The 27,787-nt window shown below is 38.2% G+C and overlaps 1 protein-coding gene across 1 annotated transcript in view; it reads right to left on the bottom strand.

Moving 5' to 3' along the window:
• The window catches only part of wdr11 (WD repeat domain 11), a 347,647-nt gene that overhangs the window by 267,496 nt on the left and 52,364 nt on the right, over window positions 1-27,787 (bottom strand). The window contains exons 8-10 of the mRNA XM_073812844.1: window positions 26,874-27,078; window positions 24,754-24,854; window positions 1,897-2,073 (exon numbers count right to left, since the gene is read on the bottom strand). Of these exons, the coding sequence (XP_073668945.1) occupies window positions 1,897-2,073; window positions 24,754-24,854; window positions 26,874-27,078 (483 nt within the window). The remainder of the gene's footprint in view (window positions 1-1,896; window positions 2,074-24,753; window positions 24,855-26,873; window positions 27,079-27,787) is intronic.

The following is a 27,787-nucleotide window of genomic DNA, read 5'->3' as shown; positions in this document are numbered from 1 at the left end:
ACATATCCGCCAGACATAGCCATAAGTGGCGTTCCTGGACCACCATCGTGGACATGGCACGACCAATCGCCTGCGCTGTCACCTTCGTAGCGCGAAGAGCCAGATCAGTGGCAGCCCGGAGCTCCGAAAGGACAGGCGAGTCGTGTCCTCCCTCGTGCAGATCCCTCAAGGCCTTCGCTTGATGAACCTGCAGCAACGCCATTGCGTGCAGGGCTGAAGCCGCCTCTCCACATGCCTGGTGGGCAGCGCCCGTTAAACCGGAGGACTGTCTGCAGGCACGAGAGGGGAGGGTTGGGCGGTCCTTCCAAGAGGGAGCGTGTGCCGGACACAGTTGCATCGCGACAGCGCGCTCCACGGGAGGGATCCCCGTATAACCCTTAGCGGCTCCGCTGGTGAGGGAGGTGAGGGGGGAGGGCTGAAACGGCCGTAATCTCGTGGAAAACGGCGACTTCCAGGTTCTAGTCAGCTCCTCGTGCACCTCGGGGAAGAAAGGCACCGGTGGAGAGGGTTGTGAAACCCGGGCAGCTCCAAAGAACCAATCATCCAGGCGGGACGGCTCGGGCTGAGGGGGGGGAACCCACTCTAACCCTACGGTCTCCGCCGCTCGAGCGAGCACGGCCACCATCTCTGGATCGAACTCCGGCGTCCCAACCCGACCAGAGGGAGGAAGGGCGTCGGGGTCCACGTCAGGGGGAGGAGGCCCACCCTCGGATGCTGCGGCGTCGGTGGACCCGGAGGGCGGCGCGATGGATTCTAGAGACATCGTAGAACACGACGCTGAAGTCTCCATCGGCACATCAACCGGCTGTGGATGAGGAGGCTGAGAGCCTGAGGACGAATCCCCCGCTCGGCTCAGCACAGTGATGCGCAGGTCGTCCTTAGAGAGCTTCACAGCCGCACCGTGGCGGCGTTCAGCACTCGCATGACGAGGGTTGCGTTTTTCCCGGAGGAAAGACAACCGTCTGCGCAAATCCACAAGGGACATGTTCTCGCAGTGAGAACACTTACCCCCAGCGAACGCTGCCTCTGCGTGCTCGATGCCCAAACACGAAAGACAACGCTCGTGACCGTCCTTCGGACCCATGTATTTGCCGCACCCAAGATCGCACGGACGAAAAGCCATCCTGAAAAGGACGCTGATGTCCGGATATACGAGAGAGTGGCTGCCTTTAACAAGGCACAAAGCTCTCTCGTATCACTCTTTTAGGGAAATTCACTCAGATGCTCAGTTGATGATGCGCACAGGGAAAGGCAACGCACACACTAAACTCAAAACAAAAAACAGGTGTAGAGTCGTGGAATTAAGCGAAGCGTCCGCTGTGGTACTGCTAGTCCAACCAACTTCAGCAATCGAATCCCACCAGAGTAAAGTAGCTTCTCAGTAGCAGATACTGCCGGCTTTCGAAGCGATAAAAAGCTAATTTCCCTATTTGCACCTGCTGCTTATATACGCACCTGGCGGGGCGGCGCCAGCATTATGCAAATATCTCAATGCCAAGTTCATTGGCGTTTTAGTAGTATTCGAAGCAGATTGGTCTCTCTAAGCGAGTTCCCAATTCGTCGGTCACGACGTGACGTCGTAGTGACCGACTGAAAGGGAACAACCAAAGCTCTCCTGGATTTGTTTTAAACATATAATATTGAAAAATACCATGTTTTTATCCCAGAAATATTGAGACTTCTGACCTAGAATCAGACCAATTCCTGATTGCTGAACTCCAAATACAGTATAGAGACAACATGTCAAAACCTCAGACAGAGTTGAATAAGGTTTAAAAAGCATTTGTCTGGTCTTTTTCACAAGAACATTTATTCTATACCAACGCCGGTTAGTGTGTAAATGTCAGGCATAAAATGGGAGAAAGTCTGTCTGGTCTTTGCATTAGCAGTACTCACCCACGGCTAGTAAAGGCTGGTAATGGTTGATGTTCTTAGTAGTGAGTGGAGGGCACATGCGGAGGGAAAATGGAGGCAAGGGCAGGCCAGACAGTAGCCCTGTCAACAGGAACTTTAGGTGTACTTCTTGCTGACCTGCTGGTCGTGGCGGGTCCACCCCATAAATCAAACTATGACCTGAAACAAAGACAGATCAAATTACAGCTTGAACTCCATACAGAATGAAATACTACTGAAGTTCTGATACGCTGTAACAAAATTATGTGTTAATTTTTTACACATTGTGTGTGTCATGCCATTTAAGGCGTTATTTCATGTTCAACTAAATGAAAGGGACAACACAAGTTGTGTTAAAAACAGTGATGGGAGTAACGCGTTACAAAGTAATTCCGTTACTGTAATTTGACTAATTTTAGCGGTAACGAGCATGTAACAAGGTTTTTTTTAAAATCAAGTAACGCAATTACAATTACTGAAATTTAAATGAGTTCGTTACTCGCGTTACTCTATTTTGTGAAAAATGAACACTTACCGCTAAAAGTAGTGGAATTACAGTAACGGAATTACTTTGTAATGCGTTACTCCCATCACTGTATTTAACACCACTTGTGTTGTCCCTTTCATTTATTTTAAGATGAAGTAACGCCTTAAATGGCATGACACACACAATGTGTAAAACATTAACACATAATTTTTTACAGTGTAGCTTTGATAAGAGAGAAGGCACCTGCTATGTAAATATTGGATTTTCATGTTCTTTTAAAAAATTGAAGGGTTTTGTATATCATGTAGGTAAAGCAAACTCTAAGCACACATTAAGAACCCATAAATATACAGACTCGTGAAGCCACCACGCCACCATATTGGTATGCCCAGACATTCTATTAAATGAACAGGACCTTATCAGATTTTCATGATAAAACATATTTTACTAGTCTTCGTTTTTAAATATGAAGTCTCCCTATACATTATTACAATGCAAACTTCATAATCATGTACATAGTTATTTATTGAAAGTTGTACATTTTACTTTTTAAACAATTAAATACTATACATTCATCTTCATTACAGTATCAGATAAGCGGACAGAAAGCAGCATATGTATTCCCTACTGAAAAATCCAGAAAATACCAGCATAAGCTGGTACCTGGTTTCAGCTGGTTTAAGGTGGCAATAGCTGGTCTAAGCTGGTGGGTCAGCTGGTCTTCCAGCTAGACCAGCTTAAAAAGTTACCAAAACACAGCTAGACTGTTGGTTAAAGCCTGAGCCATCTACCATTGTGCAATGGACACAAAAGAAAAGACAAGTTTATTTAATAGAACGATTGACAGCATGGCCCTGTCCCAATATTCACACTAAGCCCTAAGGTCTTCCTCGAAGTGGACACTTGTTGAAAGTGCACTTAGCAGAGTAAGCGGTGAAGAGCAGAATTGGGACAGTTTGGCACACGTCACTATCTACGTCACTTCTGTCGTGATTTGGGGCTGGATTCACGAAAACATTCTTAAGACAAAAAAATAGGAAAGTAGTTTAGATAAATTAAAAGAAATTTGTAAGAATGTTTCTAAGTGCAATTCTCAAACACTTCTTAATATTCTCAAATATTTACATAAGAATATCTTAAATCAGGGGTGGGCATCGAGGGCCACAGTCCTGCAGAGTTTAGCTTCAACCTTAATCAAACACACCTGAATGTCATTTCCAAACAGTCCTGAAGTCTCAATTAGATTTTTCAGCTGTGTTTGATTAGGGTTTGAGCTAAAATCTGCAGGGCTGTGGCCCTCAGGACCAGGAGTTGCCCACCCCTGCCTTAAATGTTTGTCTTAAGAGTAAAATGACAAGCTTTGAAATGAATTATTCTACCCTGCTCATGAGGTTATTCGTCCATTCATCTTTTTACCACCTTGTAATCATTAACGCGATATATACTACATAAATGAGTGATGTGTTAAGACTATAGAACAGGGGTTCTCAAAGTCCGAACTCCGGTCCGGATCCGGACCCGACGGCAACTTGATCCTGACCCGCGTCCACTTCATATTACAAGTGCATTAATTTCTATGTGATTGATTAAATGTGCGCATTTGCTATTTTACAAATGCATATTAAACGTGTAAACCATTCGTTTAGTTTTTTTTTCTTTTTAGATTTAAGAGTATTCCTGGTCCGAAAATAAAACGAGTTATTTAAAAATGTCCTGTGTGACGCTGTAGCCATCAAACCCAGATATTAGGGACTTTAAGCAACAGCTGGGAATGGAACGGCTACAGCGACCGGAAGTATGCTGTCAGACCGCCGTAGCCAAGAACGTAAAAATCACTAAGCAACCGTAAACAGGACAGCGCAACGCGGTATTAATTATTTAATAAAATACAAAAATATGTCATTTAAAAAAGCAAGAGAAGGATTGCTTTTGTCATTAAATGACAATCTTTTGTCAGAAGAAGAGTTTTTACTATTGTATAATGTAAATAAGTCTTAAAACCTAGATTTAAGCAATACTGAAAATGTTGAATACTTAAAAATCTTTCAAATTAGCTTAAATTTAAAACATTTGAACACATATTATATAAAAGACTTTTGGTACAATCATAAACTGATGCAATAACAATGTCATATGCCATAAAACATAACATTTATTTACATAATCTCTCACGTTGTAGCGACTACGGCAAATCAGCTGTTCTCCCGTCGTAGACCGTTACAGTAGAACAGTGTTTCTCAAACTTTTTCTGCCATTCCCCACTTTGGAGGTAGGGAAGGGTTCCGAGCCCCACCTGTCCCCAATCGCCCCAACAAAATGGTAATCAAGTAGGCTTTAAAGGAAAACACCAAGGTTTTTCAATATTTTACTATGTTCTTACCTCAACTTTTTTCAATGCGTGCACTTAATCTTTGTACAGCGCGTTGTGAATGTTTTAGCATTTAGCCTAGCACCATTCATTCCTTAGGATCCAAACAGGGATGAATTTAGAAGCCACCAAACACTTATATGTTTTCCCAATTTAAAGACTGTTACATAAGTAGTTGCATGAGTAAGTATGGTAGCACAAAATAAAACATGGCAATTTTTAAGCAGATAAAAAATTAGAACTATATTGCATATATACCTCGGCGCGCAGTAACTAATCACTCCTGACTACTCCCCCTCTTGCTCAAACTTCCGTCAATATTACTGCGCCCAAGGTCGAAGTTAAAGATAATAATGCAACTATGTTTGCATTTTGTCTTTGACAAAATTCATCATACTTTCTCTTCAGCTGGCTTTTTAGTTGATAAGGTCCACTGTCTGTCTTGGTTTTCTCTGCAGGTGCCGAATGTCCAGTTCTTTCTATTCCATGTCATAAACGTATCCATTGTTAACTTTTATTCCCACTACCGCCTATACCGCCTACACATTAAAGTTTCTGTTCCGCTTCAATTAACATTCCGACGTTAATTTATTGTTGTAGGCTATAGCTCAGTGTGACATTTTCTTCACAGTCTGATGTTGTTTTAAGTTAGGCTTATTTTTAAATGTGTCGTTTTGAGTGATTAGTCAATAAATAAATGAATTAATAGAGATCACAAAAATTACCAAATTTCCTCCAGTTTATCACGCCCCACTTGTAATGTTCCTATTCCCCACCAGTGGGGCCCGCCCCACACTTTGAGAAACGCTGCAGTAGAACGTCGCAAAGTAGCAGTTAAATTCGCGCATGCGCAATACAATGCCAGAATGCCGTTGCCTTTCCACCAGAGCTACTTCATGTACTACGGCTTTTGATCAGTCCTTACTCCTTACCAATCACTGTTGGTTTGAGTCGTTTAAAACATGCATTTAAAAAAGCAACACTCGTCAAACATAATCCTATTCATATTCTTTATTAACCTGAAAATACATGAAAAGGTTTGAAGAACAGCAATATAAATATATCCTTAAGATATTTCCTGGAGCTCCGTGTGTCTGGTTCTTCGTCTGCAGCACATATTAAGTTTCTGCCCAAGAACGCCCACTGGCTTTTGGATGTAGTGTCATTTCACCTTTATTCATTGAGAAGCATAGCAAGCATCATCAGCCAATTTATAGGTGCACCCCTAATTTTGGTCAGTGTCTCTGCCTACCAACCACACTTTTTTTTGCCATGGTTTATGCATCTGATGGAGAACAAACTGTGCCATTTCTCTAATTAGGTTGCTCTGTATTTTGCACCTGGTTACTTTTGTCATATTTCTTGTGTTTATTTAAAAAAAAAAAATTTACTTTAAATGCAAAATACACTTATGTTTTTCCCAAACTATTTGTGTTGATTTGTTATATAAACAAATGATTTACATAAAGTTTTTCCGGACCTATGAAAATTATGGAAATTCAGATTTGGACCTTTGAATGTAAACTTTGAGAACCCCTGCTATAGAAGATGTAATTTGCTGTTGCAACAGAGACCAGCTACTGTATGAAGGCGGTGCAGTGAGTAAATATCATTCCCTAATCTCCCAATCGGTCCATCCTGCGGGTGCTTCACTCCACGTGCCCGGTTCTATCTCCCACACGTCCGCATGACAGAGATGGACGTGGAGGGTGGTGAAGTTTGCCCGGGCTTTCAGAGCGTTCGACTCACATGGCGGATCGATTGCTGGTTTGACTCCCGCTCAGAGCGTTTTCCAGCTGTTAGTAATTTCACAATAAATGTACTATAAAGTAAAATGTTAGCTAATATTATCACTAATACGTATGTGTTTTGTGACACAATAACTGAAGTAAGCCATTAAACTCTATTATTTTATGAGTATGAAATTCCTCATTAAACCAATCTTTGTGAAGTAAACATATTAGTAAACGAGTTTTGCCGGCATCCGACCATAGCAACCGTTTTGCTCCCTCATTGGTTAGCTGTTCGAAATGTCAGGACACTACAAGGATTCTGGGTAATAGCCCATAGCAAAGTGCGGTCTGATGCGCACTTGCGAAAGGGGTGCATTAAGTGCACTTATGATCACCCCTGGAGAGCACCATTAGAGAATCGGGACACCCTATGGTCTTGCACCCGTTAGCGAGAGCACGCATTGAGGGGCACAAGGGCAGAAGTGCGTATATTGGGACAGGGCCTATAACTGCAATTAAAAACCCTAGGTTTTGAAAGAAGATGGGATCCAGTTATTGACTTTCTGAATTAAGACATGAGCCTATGCATTAAATTGTATATGTTTTCTGATTGTATATAATGTATGAAGCCCAGTCTCAGGACAATATTCATGTGTGTTTTTTCTCCCTTTTTTCTTTCTTTTGTGTGTATTCACAATAAAGTAAAAAAAAAATAGCTAGAGCAGCTTAAAAAGTGACCAAAACCGCTAGACCAACTTGCTACACCAGCAATAATAGCTATAACCAAGCTGGGAGACCTACCATTGTGGTTATTAATAACAAACATGCTCATTCTAAAATCTAAATAAATAATCATGCTTTCAGTACCGTATGTGCATGCAATAATTTGCTGGTTTTGTAATAATGTTATACAGTATTGTTTTTGTTTGTACAGTAAAATGCGTTAACGATGTTAATGGCATGTATTTTGAAACAGTTAAGACAATGTTTTAAACTGTGGTTAAACTAACATTTGATTCAGCAATATAAAAATAAGATCCAATTTCGATGCCGCTGTGCTTTTAAAAAGGGATAGAATATATGTTCTTTACTTTACAATTTAAACTTATTTAAAGAAATAACGCTGACCGTGTAGCTTAACTGATACAATGTGAACTGAATTTATGCCCTCGGTTTATCGGTTGGGCATGGGAAAGATGGCAGCTCGAACTCTGCGGTGACTTCATCTCTAGCTGTTACGTGAAGCATTTTATGGGCAATGCATTTTATGCGAAATACATGCGTCATGTATATAGATCAGTGGGCTCAACCCTTCAAAGTATTTTTGTACTATAAGTGAATTAGGCGTCAAACTGCATCGCTCCAGCAGCGCACGCGTAAATAATATAAACGAGAGTTTTGTCTTAGCTTGCTTAAAGTTCAGAAAACTTTACAACTATTAGTATTATATGCGAGAAGAACTCTTTATTTGGCGATGCGTTAAGGCGCGTCTCAAGAAACCTCTGCCCGTGAGAGACCAGCTGCATGAGCACAGAGGGAGGGAGAGAGAGAGTTTCGCTGGAGACCCGCGGTGGACTCACTGGCGCTTATTATAAAAATTACACAAATAACTCAATCATTTATTTATGTTATGAGTGGATTATTTTACATGTAGATCACAGCTTTGAGCATTTCTGGAGTTTTCAAAACAACTGCTTGCTTAACGTTACTGACCGCCATGTTCGTTGTTTAAATGTCCTTCCACCTCGCGCGCATGCGTGAATTCAATGACGCGGCAATTAAGTTAATATTAAATCGATCCTCTGAGTTACGGATCGTTCTTTAAAAATTAACATGAAAATCGATTCAGAATCGGTGAATCGATTTTTTCATCACAACCCTAAAATTTATGAATGAAAGTGTGAAATGTGTCACAAAACTATGCTGATATTTTCATGCTATTTTAAGTGGGTATATGGAAATCCTTGACCTTTCCTAGAGCGTATACGGCGTAGAGGAGAGTGGGGCACAACCTAACGCTTTTTGAATTTGGCTCTATTATTCAAAAAATATTTAAGTTAGACTTATCTTTTTTTTTTACACAATCAACACACACATCTCTGCTACAAATGAACACTTAACGTTTGTTTGTGGGACCCACCGTTATTGTACAATTACACCAAAAGTGACAGAAGTGCAAACGTAACAACTTACCTTATGGGTGGGGTTCTTTGTAACAAATAGAGGGTTTGTTGTAGAAAGTTAAGTTTAAACACAAATAATTCAATCAAATTTTGTCTATATACTAAAGGTGGATATTGTTCATATATCTGCCTATAATAGATAGATATCCACACATTCATCCATCCATGATCCTTCATCTAACCATTATTGCATTAAGCATCAATAGATAGATTTTTTTGAAAGGGCTTCACAATTAAGACAAAAAATCATAATTGTCAGTTATTTCCCCTGATATTTTATTAACAGTTATCGTTTTGATGATTAGTACTTACATTGTTTTCATTTCATTATCATTTTATACTTGAGGCTTAGTTGTAACACTGTAACAGTTGTATCACTGTTACAACTAACCCCACTGTGTAAAGATGTTTTCAGCAGCTATCAGTTACTAAGGGTTGCTGACATGTTTCAAAATTATGTTTTAGGTAACAAGACAGTGATTGAAATAATATAAGGTTGGATTTGGTGACTTACACACCCAACTCAGAAATCGGAAAAAAATATCTTAAAGAAATAGTCCATTTTCTTAAAAGAAAAATCCAGATAATTTACTCACCACCATGTCATCCAAAATTGTATTGTCTTTCTTTGTTCAGTCGAGAAGAAATTATGTTTTTTGAGGAAAACATTGCAGGATTTTTCTCATTTTAATTAGGTTAGGTTACTTTATTGTCCCCGAAGGGCAATTATTTGTACAGCCAGCAGATAAGAAAAAACACATAGTCACAACACACAACAATACAACCTAATACACACACATAATAAAATAAAAGTACCTTAAAACAGATCTGACAAAGTGTTTAAAATCGAGACAGAAGTCGGAATGAACGAATTTCTTAATCTGTTTGACCTGCATCTGGGCATGGAGTACCTACGGCCTGAGGGAAGTAGCTTAAACTGGCAACACAAAGGATGACTAGGATCGGCTGCAATAAATTGGGCCTTCTTTGCTACTCGTTTGGAGTAAGTGAGAGAGAGAGAGGGAAAATTAGTGCCTGCAATTTTACTACATGTCCTCACAATACTCTCTAGTCGTTTTTTGTTTTTTGTGGGCAGGGAACCAAACCAACAGATAAAACAAAAGGTTAAAACAGACTCAATAAAACAAAAGTAAAACATTCTCATCAAGGTATGGTCAATATTAAAATTCCTCAATCTACGAAGAAAATACATGCGTTGCTGAGCTTTGGAGCAAATAGCGTCAGTGTGTGACTCAAAACTTAGCTTGCTGTCAATTATTGTGCCAAGGTACTTGTATTCTTTAACTATCTCAATCGGTTGACCATCAATAATAGTGTAGGGTAGAGAGGGGCTCTGTTTCCTAAAATCAATAATTAATTCTTTTGTTTTAGAGACATTAATGTTTAAAAAGGAACGCTTGCACCAATTATTAAAATCACTCACTATTGGTCCATGGTCAATCACACTTCTATTTAAAAGAGACACAATAACCGAATCGTCTGCAAATTTTAAGATCTGTCTACCATCATATTGTGAGCGGCATTCATTGGTGTATAAAACAAAAAGAAGAGGAGAAAGGACACATCCTTGGGGAGAGCCGGTAGAAGATAAAAGATTGCCAGATAAGGCACCATTGACTTTAACCCTTTGAGATCGAGACGTTAAAAAATCAACTAACCAGGCTATTAACCCTGGGTTGATATTGTGATTTTTTAAAAGTCTATCAGCTAAAATGTGGGGTTGAATGCAATTAAAAGCTGACGAGAAGTCAATAAATAATAATCGCACAAATTGATTTGACCCTTCCAAGTGATTAAAAACTGTATTGAGCAGACTGCCCGTCGCATCCTCCACTCCCCTACCTGCCCTATAGGCGAATTGTAAAGGGTCCAATTGAGACTGTGTTAATGCTACAATCTCTTGTTTAATAATTTTTTCGAAAGATTTCATAATAAGTGAAGTAAGAGCCACTGGCCTAAAATCATCCAATGATTTGGGTCCTTTGGTTTTCGGGACAGGCACAATCACTGACTCTTTCCAGAGACGAGGGACCCGATGTAATTGCAGTGACTTATTAAATATAAAAGCAAATATATCCGACAATGGCTCCGCGCAGCTTTTAATAAGACGACCTCCAATATTATCTGGTCCAGGACTCTTCCTTTCCTGTACCCCCCTAAGAATTTTGTGAACCCTGTCCTTGCCTATAATGATAGACACGTTTTGTTCTGAGCATGGTTCCTTAAACACAGATAATTCTTTGGTGAAATCGTAAACATTGAAGCGGTTATAAAAAGTATTTAATACATCAGCGAGCTCAGAATCTGTCTTACCGTCAAAGGAGAGTTTTTTTTTATAATTAGTTTGTAAACCTATCATAGATTTAACTCCGTTCCACGCGGGGCGAGACTGGCCACTGCTCAGTAGAGATTCAACTCTATCCTTATATTTAAGTTTGGCTAATTTAAGCTCCATCTTAACTTGCTTCTGCAAGTCATTATACACTAAAACATCCCCCTGCATAAAGCTAATATTCCTCTGGTTGATAATATTTTTAACAGATTTTGAAACCCATGGTTTATTATTGGGAAAAATAGAAATGGCCTTTTTCGGAATTATTTCATTTTCACAAAAACTTATATAAGCAGAAACAGTGTCAACAAGTTCATCCAAGTCTGAACACTCTTCCTTAAATACATCCCAGTCTGTGCATGAGTAACAGTCTATTAGCAGTCTATAATGGACTTTAATAGAGCCCAACACTTAACTCTTTCCCCGCCATTGACGAGATATCTCGTCAATTAAGAGAAAACGCTTCCCCGCCAATGACGAGATTTTCCGTCTTTCCGCAATACCGCTATTATCCACCAGGTGGCGCCCTTCCGCAACTTTTTAAAACTGGAAGTATTGCCCTATGGCAAGCTGCTGCATGTCCGTGTCTGTTTTAAAGATCGCTCTGGATAAGATCTCTATGAAAAGTCAGTCACAAAAATTGAATTATTTTTGCTTTTTGCTCAAAATATGGTGTTTTTGCAAAAACCTACCCATATTCAAAAGCTGATTGCAAAAGAACCACTAAAGGTAGGATGAAACGGTTTTTTTTGTTTGAAAGCAGAGGGTCTGTTCTTTCATTTGGTGTATTGTATGTTTATTTGTTTAAAGAAGAACATTTTCTGGAAGGCATTAAACTTTGGTGAAAATCATGAAAAACGCTGGCGCTGGCTGGCAACTTTTTTTAAAAACGCTGGCGGTGAAAGAGTTAATAATTAACTCAACAATTAACAGTTTTTTTTCAACGGAGTTTCAAAGGACTCTAAACGATCCCAAACGAGGCATTAGGGTCTTATCTAGCAAAACGACTGTCATTTTTGACAAGAAAAATATGCACTTTTAAACCATAACTTCTCTTCTCGTCTCTTCTCTCCTGTGAAATGCCAGCGTGACGTCACAACGTCAAGAGGTCACAGAGGACGAACGCGAAACTACGCCCCAGTGTTTACGAGTGTGGAGAAAGAGGACCGTTCTGACGTTGCTGTATGTGGAATGATACTAATTAATGTCTTTGTGTCAGTTTATTGTTTACAATGGTCCGCAAATGTGCGTTTCACATATGTAACACGTGACCTCTCTACCTCACTACGCATTTACGTTAGGTCATGCTGGCGTATCACAGGACTGGACCTAGACGAGAAGTTGTGGTTTAAAAGTGCCTATTTTTTTATTTATCTTGTCACAAATGACAATCTTTTTGCTAGATAAGACCCTTATGCCTCGTTTGGGATCGTTTAGAGTCCTTTGAAACTCAGTTGAAAAAAAACTGTTAAGAAAAAAACCACAAGAATGCTTTACTTTTAAGTTAAAGGTGCTCTAAGCGAATTGACGCATTGTAGACCATAAAACATTTTTTGTTACATACAGCAAACATCTCCTCACTATCTGCTTGCTGCCTGTCCGCTGATCAAACTGTAAAAAAACGTGATCTCTGTAGACAGCCCCGGCTTCACAAACGGCAATAACAACATGGTGGCCAAACCTACAAACAGAAACCATAAAAAAGGTTTTTTAACCAATAAACGACAAGAAGGATTTGGGGGTAGGGGTTGGGCGCGTTCATGAAAGCACGGAAGGGAGGGGGAGGAGTTAGCTACGCTCCGTCTGTTTGAAAACAATTCAAACGTCAACAAAAACTAACGTCTCGCAGATTCGCTTAGAACGCCTTTAATATCTGTATTTTGCCTTGTAACATGAACAATACAGACCAAAAATTAAGGTTCTGAAGAAGTTTAAAAAACACCATTTAGTAAATTTTTAAGCCATTTGGTTTATGAGGACAAATGTTTACATTGTAATACCCATGTCATACAAATTTGTGTCCTCATAAACCATTTACAAAACACACACACGCACGCACGCACGCACACACACACAAACACACACAGTAGTATGTCACATGTTATGTTGTTGGCAGGTTATAGGTAATGGAGGGAGGGGAATAACAGCGAGCTCATCAGATGATTCCTAAAAATAAACAGTCCGAGTCGAGTCTAAAGTCTTTCGAGGACAAGTCTCAAACTCGAGTCCCCATCTCTGATAACTGTGTATTACGTAGACTAAACCACTGTTGGTAGAAGAGAAAGGGTTCAGACTCAAGAAAAAAATTAAAACAGTTGCAACGAGAAGTTGTCTGTGCAAAATTTAATGACAATAATCTTATTATGCTTATTAGGCACAGGAGAGCACCAAGTTTAAGTCAAAGTGGATCAGGAGGTGTTTGCATTTAGGCAGATACAATGTCATACAGGATGTGGTTTGAGTTTAGTTCAGTTCATGTGTTGTTCAAATTCGCCTTTTGAGCGCAAAGGCCAGGTGTTTCATGGGGGGAATGTTAACCCAAAAATAAACAATCCATCATCATTTATTCACCATAATGTTGTTACAAACCTGTATAAATGTCTTTGTTTTGATGAACACCAGACCCATCAGAAGCCCCATTGACATCCATAGTAGGAAAATATCTCCCTTTGTTTTCATCAGAACAAATACATTTATAAAGGTTTATAACAACGTGAGGGTGCATAAATGATGACAAATTGTTTGGGTGAAATATCCCTATAAATAACTAATTATACTTAACTCTTTCTCTGTTATTGACGAGTTGAAGTTCATTTGATACATTGTATATTTATATATTTAAAGAAGAACATTTTCTGGAAGGCATTCAACTTTTACGAAAATCATAAAAATGCTGGCACTGGCTGGCAACTTTTTTTTTAATAGCTGGAGGTGAAATGTTAAAGGGGACATTCCACAATACTTTTTTAAGACGTAAAATAAATACTTGGTGTCCCCAGAGTAGGGGTGAGCAGGGCACTAACTAACGCGGAGTTAATTGTAATGCAGCTACTTTACATATTTATACAAGGCCAAGCAATCTGTGCTTTTGGTCTTTTCTCTTACTGTCAGTAGATGATCTTGTGTGAATTTGTGAAAAGTTTGTATGTGTTTTGGTTAAGATATTGAACAAAGAGTGTTTTGGAGGCATAAAAGTAAATTTCTTCATCTTATGTTTTTTTTTCTTCGATTTCTGAGTTGGGTGTGTAAGTCACCAAATCCAACCTTATATTATTTTAATCACTGTCTTGTTACCTAAAACATAACACCATTTTGAAACATGTCAGCAGCTCCTAGTAAATTATAGCTGGGGTTGAAAACATTTTTACACAATGGGGTTAGTTGTAACACAGCGTTACTACTAAGCATCCAGTATACAATGATAAAGAAATGAGAACAATATAAATAATATTTATCAAGTTGATAACTATGTATAGAATATCAGGAGAAATGGTGGAACATAGTGGAAACATAGGAAGATGGCGCCGTTGTGTTTGGCTGGCCATCTGCAGCTCGCATGGTTGATTGTGTTTGTCCTCTCTGTCCCCTCGTTTTTTCAACATTCATTTACACTTCTGATTTATGATAAGCAAACGTTGCTGTTAATCCGAGACTCAGTGGAACTCTGGTCTAATCATGACCTTAGTAAGCAGTAATCATCTGGAAATCTATTAATAATTAGAATAGAAAATAAGTAACAAGTTTTCTATTATTTCTTTTTATTTCCTTATGTCTTCTTCCTGTTTGTTCTAAAATTATTATGTTTACATACTTAATAAATATAGCCCACACACACACACAATGTAAAGTGTTATTTATATACAACCCCAAAACAGAAAAAGTTGGGACACTGTAGAAATTGTGAGTAAAAAAGGAATGGAATAATTTACAAATCTCATAAACTTATATTTTATTCACAGTAGAATATAGATAACATATCAAATGTTGAAAGTAAGATATTTTGAAATGTCATGCCAAATATTGGCTCATTTTGGATTTCATGAGAGCTACACATTCCAAAAAAAGTTGGGACAGGTAGCAATAAGAGGCCAGAAAAGTTAAATGTGCATATAAAGGAACAGCTGGAGGAGGACCAATGTTTAGGAATGGGAATGTTGTCCTATTCTTGTCTAATACAGACTTCTAGTTGCTCAACTGTCTTAGGTCTTCTTTGTCGCATCTTTCGCTTTATGATGCACCAAATCTTTTCTTTGGGTGAAAGATCTGGACTGCAGGCTGGCCATTTCAGTACTCAGATCCTTCTTCTATGCAGTCTTGATGTTGTAATTGATGCACTATGTGGTCTGGCATTGTCATGTTGGAAAATGCAAGGTCTTCCCTGAAAGAGACGACGTCTGAATGGGATCATATGTATCTAGAACTTGGATAAACCTTTCAGCATTGATGGTGCCTTTCCAGATGTGTAAGCTGACCATGCCACACGCACTCATGCAACCCCAAACCATCAGAGATGCAGGTTTCTAAAATGAGCGCTAATAACAACTTGGGTTGTCATTGTCCTCTTTAGTCCGGATGAAATGGCATCCCAGTTTTTCAAAAAGAACTTCAAATTTTGATTCGTTGGACCACAGAACAGTTTTCCACTTTGCCAAAGTCCATTTTAAATGAGCCTTGCCCAGGGAAAACGCCTGTGCTTCTGGATCATGTTTAGATATGGCTTCTTTTTTGACCTACAGAGTTTTAGCTGGCAACAGCGAATGACACGGTGGATTGTGTTCACTGACAATGTGTTCTGGAAGTATTCCAGAGCCCATGTTGTGATTTCCATTACAGTAGCATTCCTGTATGTGATGCAGTGCCATCTAAGAGCCCGAAGATCACAGGCATCCGGTATGGTTTTCCGGTCTTGACCCTTACGCACAGAGATTGTTCCAGATTCTCTGAATCTTTGGATGATATTTTGCACCGTAGATGATGATAACTTCAATCTCATTGCAATTTTTCTCTGAGAAACTCAGAAAACTATTTTTCGCCGCAGCATTGGGGGATTTGGTGATTCTCTGCCCATCTTGACCTCTGAGAGACACTGCCAATCTGAGAGGTTTTTTTATACCCAATCATGTTGCCAATTGACCTAATAAGTTGCAAATTGGTCTTTCAACTGTTCCTTATTTGTACATTTAAATTTTCTGGCCTCTTATTGCTACCTGTCCCAACTTTTTTTGTAATGTGTAGCTCTCATGAAATCCAAAATGAGCCAATATTTGGCATGACATTTCAAAATATCTCACTTTCAACATTTGATACGTTATCTATATTCTACTGTGAATAAAATATAAGTTTATGAGATTTGTAAATTATTCCATTCCTTTTTTACTCACAATTTCTAGTGTCCCAACTTTTTCTGTTTTGGGGTTGTATAAACAGGCCTTTTTAATTTGTGTGTAAACATAATACTTTTATAATAGTTTTAGAACAAACACGTAGGCTATAAATATAAGGAAGAAATAATAGAAAACAGGAAAATGATGAAATATTTAATAAACGTTATTATATAGAATACATGATAGTATTGCTTTACTTGTACTTTAGCGATTCAGACTGTAAAAAGAATTGATTTAGCAAAAAAGAACAATACATATACATTACATACATGCATATCAGTAGCCAAGCCATTTAAACTTTTTATTTATCTAAAAAAATAAACGTAATGTGATTAAAACGCTATAAGAAACATTGCACTACAGGGAAACATAGGGGAATCAGACTTCTACAGAATACTGGATCCATAAGAGTCACGGTTTAATTCTAAAACACTTCTCACCGCTACTGCTGAGATATCACTTTCTGCAACCAGTTAGGCTCCGCCCACAAAAAACATCATCTCTGTTTGCAAACACGAAAGTGGTCTATACATAGCGTCTTTGAATGGAACACGGCGCCCGTCGTCTATTTCCCGGTGTGGTATGATCCTCGACTGCTATGAGCCCCTGGATCACTGGATTGTACCTGTGGTGCCTGATGCTAGTTCTTCAACCTCTCAGGTATTTTTGGGTATCGGCTAAAATGGCCCTGATTAACCCAAGGTCGATGGTAAACAAATCATTCATGCTTAAATGACTTTATTACTACACACTGCCTGGATTGTTTATTTATAATGGAGACTTGGCTAAGGGTGGATGATCTCAGCCCATTTACAGAGATGGTGCCACATGACTGTAACTTTTTTAGTTCTCCTAGCACCACGGGCCGTGGTGGTGACTAGGCATCTGTTTTTGCAAGGAAATGCTTATACAATTACTAGCTTTGAGGTTCTGTTGATGTTAATTGAGGTACATACCCCTGTGCTGTGTGTTGTGGTGTATCGGCCACCAAAAACCTACAAGAACTGCATTGATAAGTTTACAGAATTACTTAGTGGACTAATGCTGAAGTATGACAGACTTTTGATCGTAGGGGATTTTAACATCCATGTCTGCTGTCCAGCTGAGACATTGTCAAGAGACTTTGCTAATCTCATTGATTCACATAATCTTGTGCAATATGTAAATGGTCCAACACACATACAGTCTTGTTCAAAATAATAGCAGTACAATGTGACTAACCAGAATAATCAAGGTTTTTAGTATATTTTTTATTGCTACGTGGCAAACAAGTTACCAGCAGGTTCAGTAGATTCTCAGAAAACAAACAAGACCCAGCATTCATGATATGCACGCTCTTAAGGCTGTGCAATTGGGGTATTATTTGAAAGGGGTGTGTTCAAAAAAATAGCAGTGTCTACCTTTGACTGTACAAACTCAACACTATTTTGTACAAACATTTTTTTTTCTGGGATTTAGCAATCCTGTGAATCACTAAACTAATATTTAGTTGTATGACCACAGTTTTTTAAAACTGCTTGACATCTGTGTGGCATGGAGTCAACCAACTTGTGGCACCTCTCAGCTGTTATTCCACTCCATGATTCTTTAACAACATTCCACAATTCATTCACATTTCTTGGTTTTGCTTCAGAAACAGCATTTTTGATATCACCCCACAAGTTCTCAATTGGATTAAGGTCTGGAGATTGGGCTGGCCACTCCATAACATTAATTTTGTTGGTTTGGAACCAAGACTTTGCCCGTTTACTAGTGTGTTTTGGGTCATTGTCTTGTTGAAACAACCATTTCAAGGGCATGTCCTCTTCAGCATAGGGCAACATGACCTCTTCAAGTATTTTAACATATGCAAACTGATCCATGATCCCTGGTATGCGATAAATAGGCCCAACACCATAGTAGGAGAAACATGCCCATATCATGCTCCATGCTTCACTGTCTTCACTGTGTACTGTGGCTTGAATTCAGAGTTTGGGGGTCGTCTCACAAACTGCCTGTGGCCCTTGGACCCAAAAAGAACAATTTTACTCTCATCAGTCCACAAAATGTTCCTCCATTTCTCTTTAGGCCAGTTGATGTGTTCTTTGGCAAATTGTAACCTCTTCTGCACATGCCTTTTTTTAACAGAGGGACTTTGCGGGGGATTCTTGAAAATAGATTAGCTTCACACAGACGTCTTCTAACTGTCACAGTACTTACAGGTAATTCCAGACTGTCTTTGATCATCCTGGAGGTGATCATTGGCTGAGCCTTTGCCATTCTGGTTATTCTTCTATCCATTTTGATGGTTGTCTTCTGTTTTCTTCCACGTCTCTCTGGTTTTGCTCTCCATTTTAAGGCATTGGAGATCATTTTAGCTGAACAGCCTATCATTTTTTGCACCTCTTTATAGGTTTTCCCCTCTCCAATCAACTTTTTAATCAAAGTACGCTGTTCTTCTGAACAATGTCTTGAACGACCCATTTTCCTCAGCTTTCAAATGCATGTTCAACAAGTGTTGGCTTCATCCTTAAATAGGGGCCACCTGATTCACACCTGTTTCTTCACAAAATTGATGACCTCAGTGATTGAATGCCACACTGCTATTTTTTTGAACACACCCCTTTCAACTAATTCAACTAATTGCCCAATTGCACAGCCTTAAGAGCGTGCATATCATGAATGCTGGGTCTCATTTGTTTTCTGAGAATCTACTGAACCTACTGGTAACTTGTTTGCCACGTAGCAATAAAAAATATACTAAAAACCTTGATTATTCTGGTTAGTCACATTGTACTGCTATTATTTTGAACAAGACTGTACATGGTCACACTTTGGACCTGGTTCTTTCATATGGTTTGATTGTTTCTGACCTTGAAATTATTGACAGTGGGTTTTCCGATCATAAAGCAGTCATTTTTAATATCCCCCTCCTCTGCCCTAAAGAAACTTCACATGTGTCACCTTCTAAACATCGCAAGCTGAATTCTAAAACATTTGATGACTTTTGCACTATATTTAATGACATGGTGGCATTGCATTTAGATAGTGAGGGTTTACATGCGAATGTGAATGGGGATCAACTACTCTCTTATTTTATGTCGACATGTACTAATATTTTAGATCAGACTGCTCCACTCCAGACCATATGTCCTAAAAAGAAATAGGTACCCTGGCTTAATGAGTTGACGCGTGCTCTACGCCGTCTAGTCAAACAGGCTGAGCGGAAATGGACAAGGGATAAATTGCAAGTGTCATTTGAAATTTTTAAAGGGCTGTTATTCGATTACCAGAAATTAGTTAAGGCAGAAAGAATTAAATTCTTTTCTGATTTTATCCAGAAAAACCATGGTAATCCAAAAGCCTTATTTAATACATTAAAAACAGCAATAAATAGACCGGCATCATCTGGGTTTGAAGGCTCTGTACAGTTATGTGATAAGTTCCAAAAGTTCTTCATAGATAAAGTTGAGGATATTACACCTTCCATTCAGTTGTTAGATTATGATAATCAAACTTCTGGGGCTTTATGCTCAACTGTCTTCCATCAGTTTGAGCTAGTTTCCATGTCTGATTTGACAGAGATTGTCATGCGTATGAAACCTTCTACTCAGGGCTTAAATTGGGCCGGGGCCGTCCGGGGCTTAGTCCTGGCACATAGACTGAAGGCTGGTGCGTGTGTACTTGCTGCGCCAGTGCATGTGCACTGACGCAAAGGGAATAATGTGTTTCCATTCATTATGGGGCATACTCACCAATGCAAGTTTAACGATTTGTGCGAGCAGATTACATACAAAGTCAATGCAAAGACGCAATCAGGCGCGTCCTCGCATGGGGCGATGCAAATGACGTGAATCAGGCGGAGCAATTGCAGCGAAAACATGTGCTTTTCCCTTTAAACGCGTCTTCTGGCGCAAGTTATGCAACTCCAGCGAAAAAAACTCAACTTTAAGAACGCGCTCTCACGCAGACTCATTTGACATTGTAGAGAGGAAATAGAGAGGTAAGAATGGTGCCCACGTTGAGAAAACTTAATAAAGACTAGACACGTGTAAAGGATTAAAGTATGTATGTCACTCATCTAATTACAGTATGTTAACTGGATAATACTGGATATAACTCCTTGTATAGTTTAATAAAATAATGTATTTTGATTACACAAATCAAACCTAACTATATGATTGTTTTAGCTGCTGATCAGCATAGGGAATCTCTATGGCTAATTTATAAGACATGTTGCTGAAACAGTACTGTGTGTTGTACCTTTTCTTGTTAATTGAGTCTTATGGGGTATCTTATGCCTAGAATTATTCAAGGAGGTTGATTCTTTTAACTTCCTTTAAAGTTTGATCAATTGTGGATAATGACATGTGCAACAAATTAATACGGGGTGTCAAACTCATAGATTTGCATCATTTAAAATTCAGATGCTTTTTTTTTAAATATTTGTGGTCAACCTCTGGCACAGCTTTAAAGCTGAACCTTATCAAATCCTATCAGAGGTCCAGAATGTCATTGAAACACACCAGTGGCTTTGCTGTCATCAGTATTAAACATGTTACCCCTCGAAGTACAGTACACCTCCCCACAGAAACCCCCACCCCACAAAACAAATCCCAATTTAACCCCTGCTTCTACTAGCCCCCAAGATGTTATCCAGACATGGTTCTTGAAACAAGCTTTTAAAGTAGTGGGTCCCTGAATTTAAACTTCAATAAATAATTGTTTGAAATTAGGAGTAGTTCCGACCAAGTTTAAATTTGCTATAGTGTAACCAATATTATAGAGAACTGGTTTGGACCCTACTGACCTAGCCAACTTAGCCTTTTTTTTCTAAGGTCTTGGAGAATGTAGTTTTTACTCAAATACAATCATTTTAGAAAATAACTCAGTTTTTGAAGTCTTTCAATCAGGTTTTAGGCAAAAACACAGCACAGAAACATCCCTTTTGAGGGTTCAGAATGACATACTTTTAAATGCTGATACTGGAGCCCCTTCGATCTAATGCTGCTCGACCTTAGTGCAGCGTTTGATACGGTCGATCATAATATTATGGTTTCCCGATTGGAAAACCATGTTGGGTTATGTGGTACAGCCCTGAAATGGTTTAGGTCTTATTTGGTTGACAGGACTTTTGCAGTGAAACTGGGTAAATGCATGTCAACTTCAGCTCCACTAACATGTGGCATTGCACAAGGGTCAATTCTTGACCCCCTTTTGTTTTCTTTGTATTTGCTCCCTTTGGGAACAATATTTTGGAAACATGGTGTCTCGTTTCATTTTTATGCTGAAGACTCACATATCTATCTGCGACTTAAAAAAGATACGGGATCAGATATCTCTCCTTTGCTGAACTGCTTCGCTGACATTGGGGACTAACTAAAAAAAAAATTACAATTTAATGAAAGTAAAACCGATATTATCGTATTGTCGAATTAAATACAAACTTTTACTATTTGTATTTAAATCTCTGTATGGGCTGGCTCCAAAGTATGTGGAGACCTTGGTGAACCGCTATTTCTTTGTCAGGCCTCTGAGATCCTCTGACCAGCTTCTTTTAGTGGTTCCCAGATCCAAACTAAAATTACGAGGAGATCGGGCTTTCTCAGTAGCTGCTCCAAAGTTATGGAACTCACTGCCCCTTGCTATTATATCTGCCCGGACAATTTCTAGTCTTAAGTCATTGCTAAAAGCTCATCTCCTAATTACAGCTTATCCTATATAGGGGATTAACGTCTAGTTGTGTATATGTTTAATGTTGTTAGTGCTATGTTTTATGTTATGTATTTGATATTTTATTAGATTTTTATTAGGAATTTTATGACTATTTTAATGTACATCACTTTGGACCAGGGGCGTCAGTTTGTGTTGAAAAGTGGTGGGGACAAAAGATCAGATGAAAAAACATTATAGCAGGACGGGAAAAATATTGAATAAAGGCACATCAAAAATGGGCATAGCGTAGGCCACACTGCAAAAAATAACTTTCTTGCATAGTATTTTTGTCTTGTTTTCAGTAAGATATCTAAACATTCTAAAATTAAGTTGTATTTTCTTGATGAGCAAAATGACCTAGGAAAATAAGTCTAGTTTTTAGACCAAAAATATAAAATGTAAGCGAATTTGTGCTTAAAACAAGCAAAATAATCTACCAATGGAATAAAACATTTTTTTATTAAGTGGTTATGGAAAAAAGTAAACTTATTTCAAGAAAAATTTCCTTATTCCATTGGCAGATTTTTTGCTTGTTTAAAGCACTAATTTACTTAAAGTTTATATTTTTGTCTAAAAACTAGACTTAATTTCCTAGGTCATTTTGCTCATAAAGAAAATACATCTTAATTTAAGAATTTTTTAATATTTTTACTGAAAACAAGACAAAAATACTAAGTAAGAAAGTCAGTTTTTGCAGTGCAGCCAACAACACAAAAATACTCAGGATAAACCCTCAATGAAACTCATTACATATGTAAAAGAAAACACACCATAACCAAACAATGCAACATATGTGACCCTGAACACACAAAACTGTAAGTCGCACGGGTATATTTTTAGCAATAGCCAACAATACATTCACAGAGAGAGAATGTAGAACTTGCACAAGAAGAAACTGTGTTAAGAAGTTACTGATCGGTGCATGCATGTTTTTGGGTAATTTTAGAATCAGTAATAGTTTATTTAGTTTAAGTTACTTTTTTGGATAATGTACATTGTTTCTATCTGTATCTAAACGGCATTGCATGTTTTATTTTGTGCAAATAAACCTTTAAAATTTCTTGGTTCGCTTGATTTTTCAGAACATTTTAACCAAATGCTTTCAAAAAGTGGTGGGGACAAAATCAAGCATTTCAAAAAGTGGTGGGGACATGTCCCCAGCGTCCCCAGTGTAAATGACACCTATTCTTTGGACAACTTGGTTGTATTGAAATGTGCGTTATAAATAATAAATACAAATAACTCACAATTATGATTTTTTTTTTTTGTCTTAATTGTGAAGCCCTTTCAAAAAAATATATTTATACACTCTAAAAAATATTAAACCTCGGGCTGGGTAACTATAGGACAGAACACATTTCTGGGTTAAATTGACCCAAATAAGGGTTGTTTTAACCCAACTGCTGGGTTATTGTTAATTAACCATGTTTAAACAACCCAGCAGTTGGGTTAAAACAACCCATTTATTGGGTCACTTTAACCCAGAAATGTGTTCTGTCCTATAGTTACCCAGCCCAGGGTTAAAAAATATTGGGTTGTTTTTAACCCTGGGCTGGGTAACTATAGGACAGAGTGTATGCATTGATGCATAATACAAGGATGGTTAGATGAAGGATCATGGATGGATGAATGTGTGGATATCTATCTATTCTAGGCAGATATATAAACAATATCCACCTTCATTATATAGACAGAATTTTATTGAATTATTTGTGTTTAAACCAAATTTTCTAGCAGGTGTTACAACAAACCCTCTGTTTGTTTTAATGAATGGGGTAAGTTTTAACGTTTGCACTCCTGTTACTTTCGGTGTAATTGTACAATAACGGTAGGTCCCACAAACAAACTTTAAGTGTTCATTTGTAGCAAAGAGGTGTCCGTTGATTGTGTAAAAAAAAATGAATCTAACTTAAAAAAAAATTTGAATGATAGAGCCAAAGTCAAAAAGCGTTATGTTGTGCCCCGCTCTCCCCTACATATGTGAAGGTTTAGCTAAAAAAAACCAAATAGATCATTTATTGTAGCATATCAAAATAGGCACTTTATGGGTATAAAAAATAAACAGTTTTTGTGTGTGTCTCTTTAAATCCAAATGAGCTGGTGTTCCCCACTGCCTTTACGTGCTAGTGTTTTAAACACTCACAATGATTTTCAGCATTTTTCAATAAAATACACTTCCACAAACACTTTTTTTACTTTTTGACCGAACTACACAAGCAAATTTAATTGATCTGTAATTAAACAACACGTTTAATGCTCAATCGTCAGAGAGACAGATAAAACAACATGTTTATGCTTGTGTATGATTAAAGTGAATACAATTGCGATGTTCTTTCAGTCTCTCACACTGCCTTGTGACTCCTCGTATTCATTTTAAAGTTCAGAAAAAAAGATTAAACTACATACATATGCTTATTGTGCATATATATGTATCACTTAAACATGGGGAAAAAATGGTTTTCATGGAACGTCCCCTTTAAAATATGAAATGATGAATACTAAATTAATAAAATTTTGCAAGTACAACCTTATTGTAAAGTGTTACCAAAAACATTATGTTATACAGAAAGAGTAATACATGGAGAATGGTAAAATATTGAATTTCTATTAAAGGAAGAGTAATATCTGTGTTTGTCTGTGTAAAGATTGCCATCTCACCAATCATTGTGTTCAGCGAAAGATCCGGGATACATTTCTGGTTTTGATGTAAAGGTGCTCCACAGAAATTTACAGAAGAATACAATGGAGGAAACCCAGAACTGAGTGATAGAAAATACTTGATTAGATAAATACTGTCAAACTACTATAACACATCCAATTGTTTAACCTTTGTTTAACCTTTTAATTTAAAAACATGCTTTATTTAAAACAGTGGTTCACAAATCCAGTCCTGGTGCCTCACTGCTCTGCAGATTTGTATTTATTTAACACACCTGATTAAAATCATCAGCTTATTAGTAAAGATCTCCATTAACTAAACCGAGTCTGTCAGATGAGCGAGATACAGTATACTAAATTATAATTAATAAAAGTGGTACTCCAGGACTGGATCTGAGAACCAATGATTTAAAACATGCTCATATGTAAATTATTGACCTATGGCTAAGCCACGCCCTCAAACGGATTGAGCCAGTCACAGTGCGCATATCAACCCAATACACTCGGACATTCTTTCCCTCCATGTCCATAGAGACAGAGGGCAGTTATGCAACTTTGAAAACCACGCCCACCGGGGTGGAAACAATCCAACCGTCTCCATTGACTTTGTATTGCGAGAGGCCGCCTTCTTGTCATTTCTGCCTTATAACAAAAAACTGAATAATGCCTAAAAGCTGCTGTGTGACAATAGGTACAGCTAACAAGCCAAATAACCCAGAAATAAGTTTTTATAAGCTGTCGAGCCGTAAAACTCAGCCTTTAAGGAGAAAAAAAGTGGATCGCCGACTAAGTTTCCCCCTAGTGGACACAGTTCTACTAATAGGAGTACTATGAAAAGTTGCCTCTTTAAACGCTAGTTTTTTGAGGTAGACAGCTTATAAAAACTTATTTCTGGGTTTTTTGGCTTGTTAGCTGTACACCTTGTCACACAGCAGCTTTAAGGTATTATTCTGTTTTTAAGTTTAATCTGTAAATAAGTTTTTATAAGCTGTCGACCCCAAAAAACGAGCATTTAAAAGACACAAAAGTGGAAACAGGCAACTTTTCAAGGTACTTATATTAGTAGAACTGCACCCACTAGGGGGAAACGTAGTCGGCGATCCACTTTTTTCTCCTTAAAGGCTGAGTTTTACAGCTTGACAGCTTATAAAAACTTATTTCTGGGTTTTTTGGCTTGTTTGCTGTACATATTGTCACACAGCAGCTTTTAGGCATTATTCTGTTTTTGTTATAAGCCAGAAATGACAAAATGGCAGCCTCTCCCAATACAAAGTCAATGGAGACGGTTGGATTGTTTTCCCCCCGGTGTGTGTGGTTTTCAGGTTATGATGGCTGCGCTCTGTCTCTATTGAAATGCATTGCAGTTAGTCAGTTTTAATTCGTTTTTATATGTTTTTTCTTGTCATTTTAAGTTTAGCTTTCGTTAGCTTCTAGCTGCGTTGTACAGTACATCATGTCACTTAGCTTCATTAACGTATCTGTAAATAACGAGTTACAAATGTTATTTGTTATTTGTAATAGCAATGTTCAGCTGAATGATTTGAATGCTGAAGCTTTTCATCGAACTTCTCAACCATAAAATTATTAATATAAACCTCCAATGCTGTGCTGATGATATATAGTCTTTCTGTCTCCAAAAATCATCAATTGCTTCCTGTGAAATGTCTCCTACTGTGACAGCTGCCATAGCGCCTATCACCAAATGTTGATTGTTTGTCCGAGTGGAGGGTGCTTAGTCAATTGGATGAAAATGCAAAACACTACGAAGGTCCAACAAATAGGCTTTATCAATCTAGAATAAATTTATTGGTTTATCTGTTAATACTGCACTTTTCTGTAAAAATTGTTAGGATCAATAAAAACAATATATGTGAGTACTGTAAATGTATGGATGATATATGGACCATCTTTTTGTGCCCTATAACAGGGGGCGCTTAGGGCCTCAAATGAAGCTCAAAATGCCCAAATGAAGCTTTTTTGAATCTGATTCTGACTGAAATTAACTTTGAAATTCGACTAAAAGTATTTTTCTTTAAAGCTGTGTTGAATCAATACATTTTAGAAAAAGGAATATGCCTTTTATTTTTATCATTTTTGTACTGAGGTTTGAAGAACTGTACCTCAGGTTGGATGAAGATCTACTGGCATGGGCTTTGAGTTCCCATAGCATTACCCTGCCATCACTGACCACCAGGGCAGCGCTGTTCTCATTAACAGGACAGATCACCACTCTATAAGGCCGCACGGTCTTAGTGATGCGTATTGCATCACACTGGGCACGCAGATCATATACCAACTCCTGTACACCCTGCTCTGGATCCGTCACTGAAAAAATACAAGGAAAAATACCAAAACACATTTACCATTGTTAAATGAGATATAATTCATAACATTATTACTGTAACTACTGATTAAAAATTTAACACTTTCCTCTTGAAACTTGAATTAAAATGTTTTAACAAAAATAACAATATTGTGGTGTATACCATTCTAGCGACTAATGAAGCAATCTCAGATTTTTGTCAAATAGCACAGTGGTTCCCAACCTTTTTGCTAGGGGCCTCAATGCATACTGTACCTATTTGACAGTCTAAACCCCCCTCCACAAACACACACATTATATCAGGGTTTCTACAGAATAAAATAGAATCTAAATTTGCAAAATGTAATGCAAAATAATTTTTTTTTCAAGACTTTGAGCCAGGGGCGATTCCAGGATTTTATAAATGGGGGGCACAGGGGGGACCAAGAACCAGTCAGGGGGGGCCAATCAGAAAATTCAAATGAAAATAAATACTGGTTTAGAAAATATTAAGCAAGGTTCCAAAATCTTGTGCAATGCCACGTGCTCTGATATAGACGGTATTATTTTTTTTGTATTTTGCATGGATTAGACAACACAGTTCTGTTCCAGAATAGTTCACTTTAAATAAATTGTCATAATTTACTCGTCCTAAAGTTATTTCAAACATGTATGAGTTTTTCTTCTGATGAACACAAAATAAAATATTTTGAAGAATCTTAGTAGCCAGAA

Source organism: Paramisgurnus dabryanus, chromosome 20 (genome assembly GCF_030506205.2).
Source record: "Paramisgurnus dabryanus chromosome 20, PD_genome_1.1, whole genome shotgun sequence".
NCBI classification, from domain to species: Eukaryota; Metazoa; Chordata; class Actinopteri; order Cypriniformes; family Cobitidae; genus Paramisgurnus; species Paramisgurnus dabryanus.
This window is presented reverse-complemented; position numbering and strand designations above follow the sequence as displayed.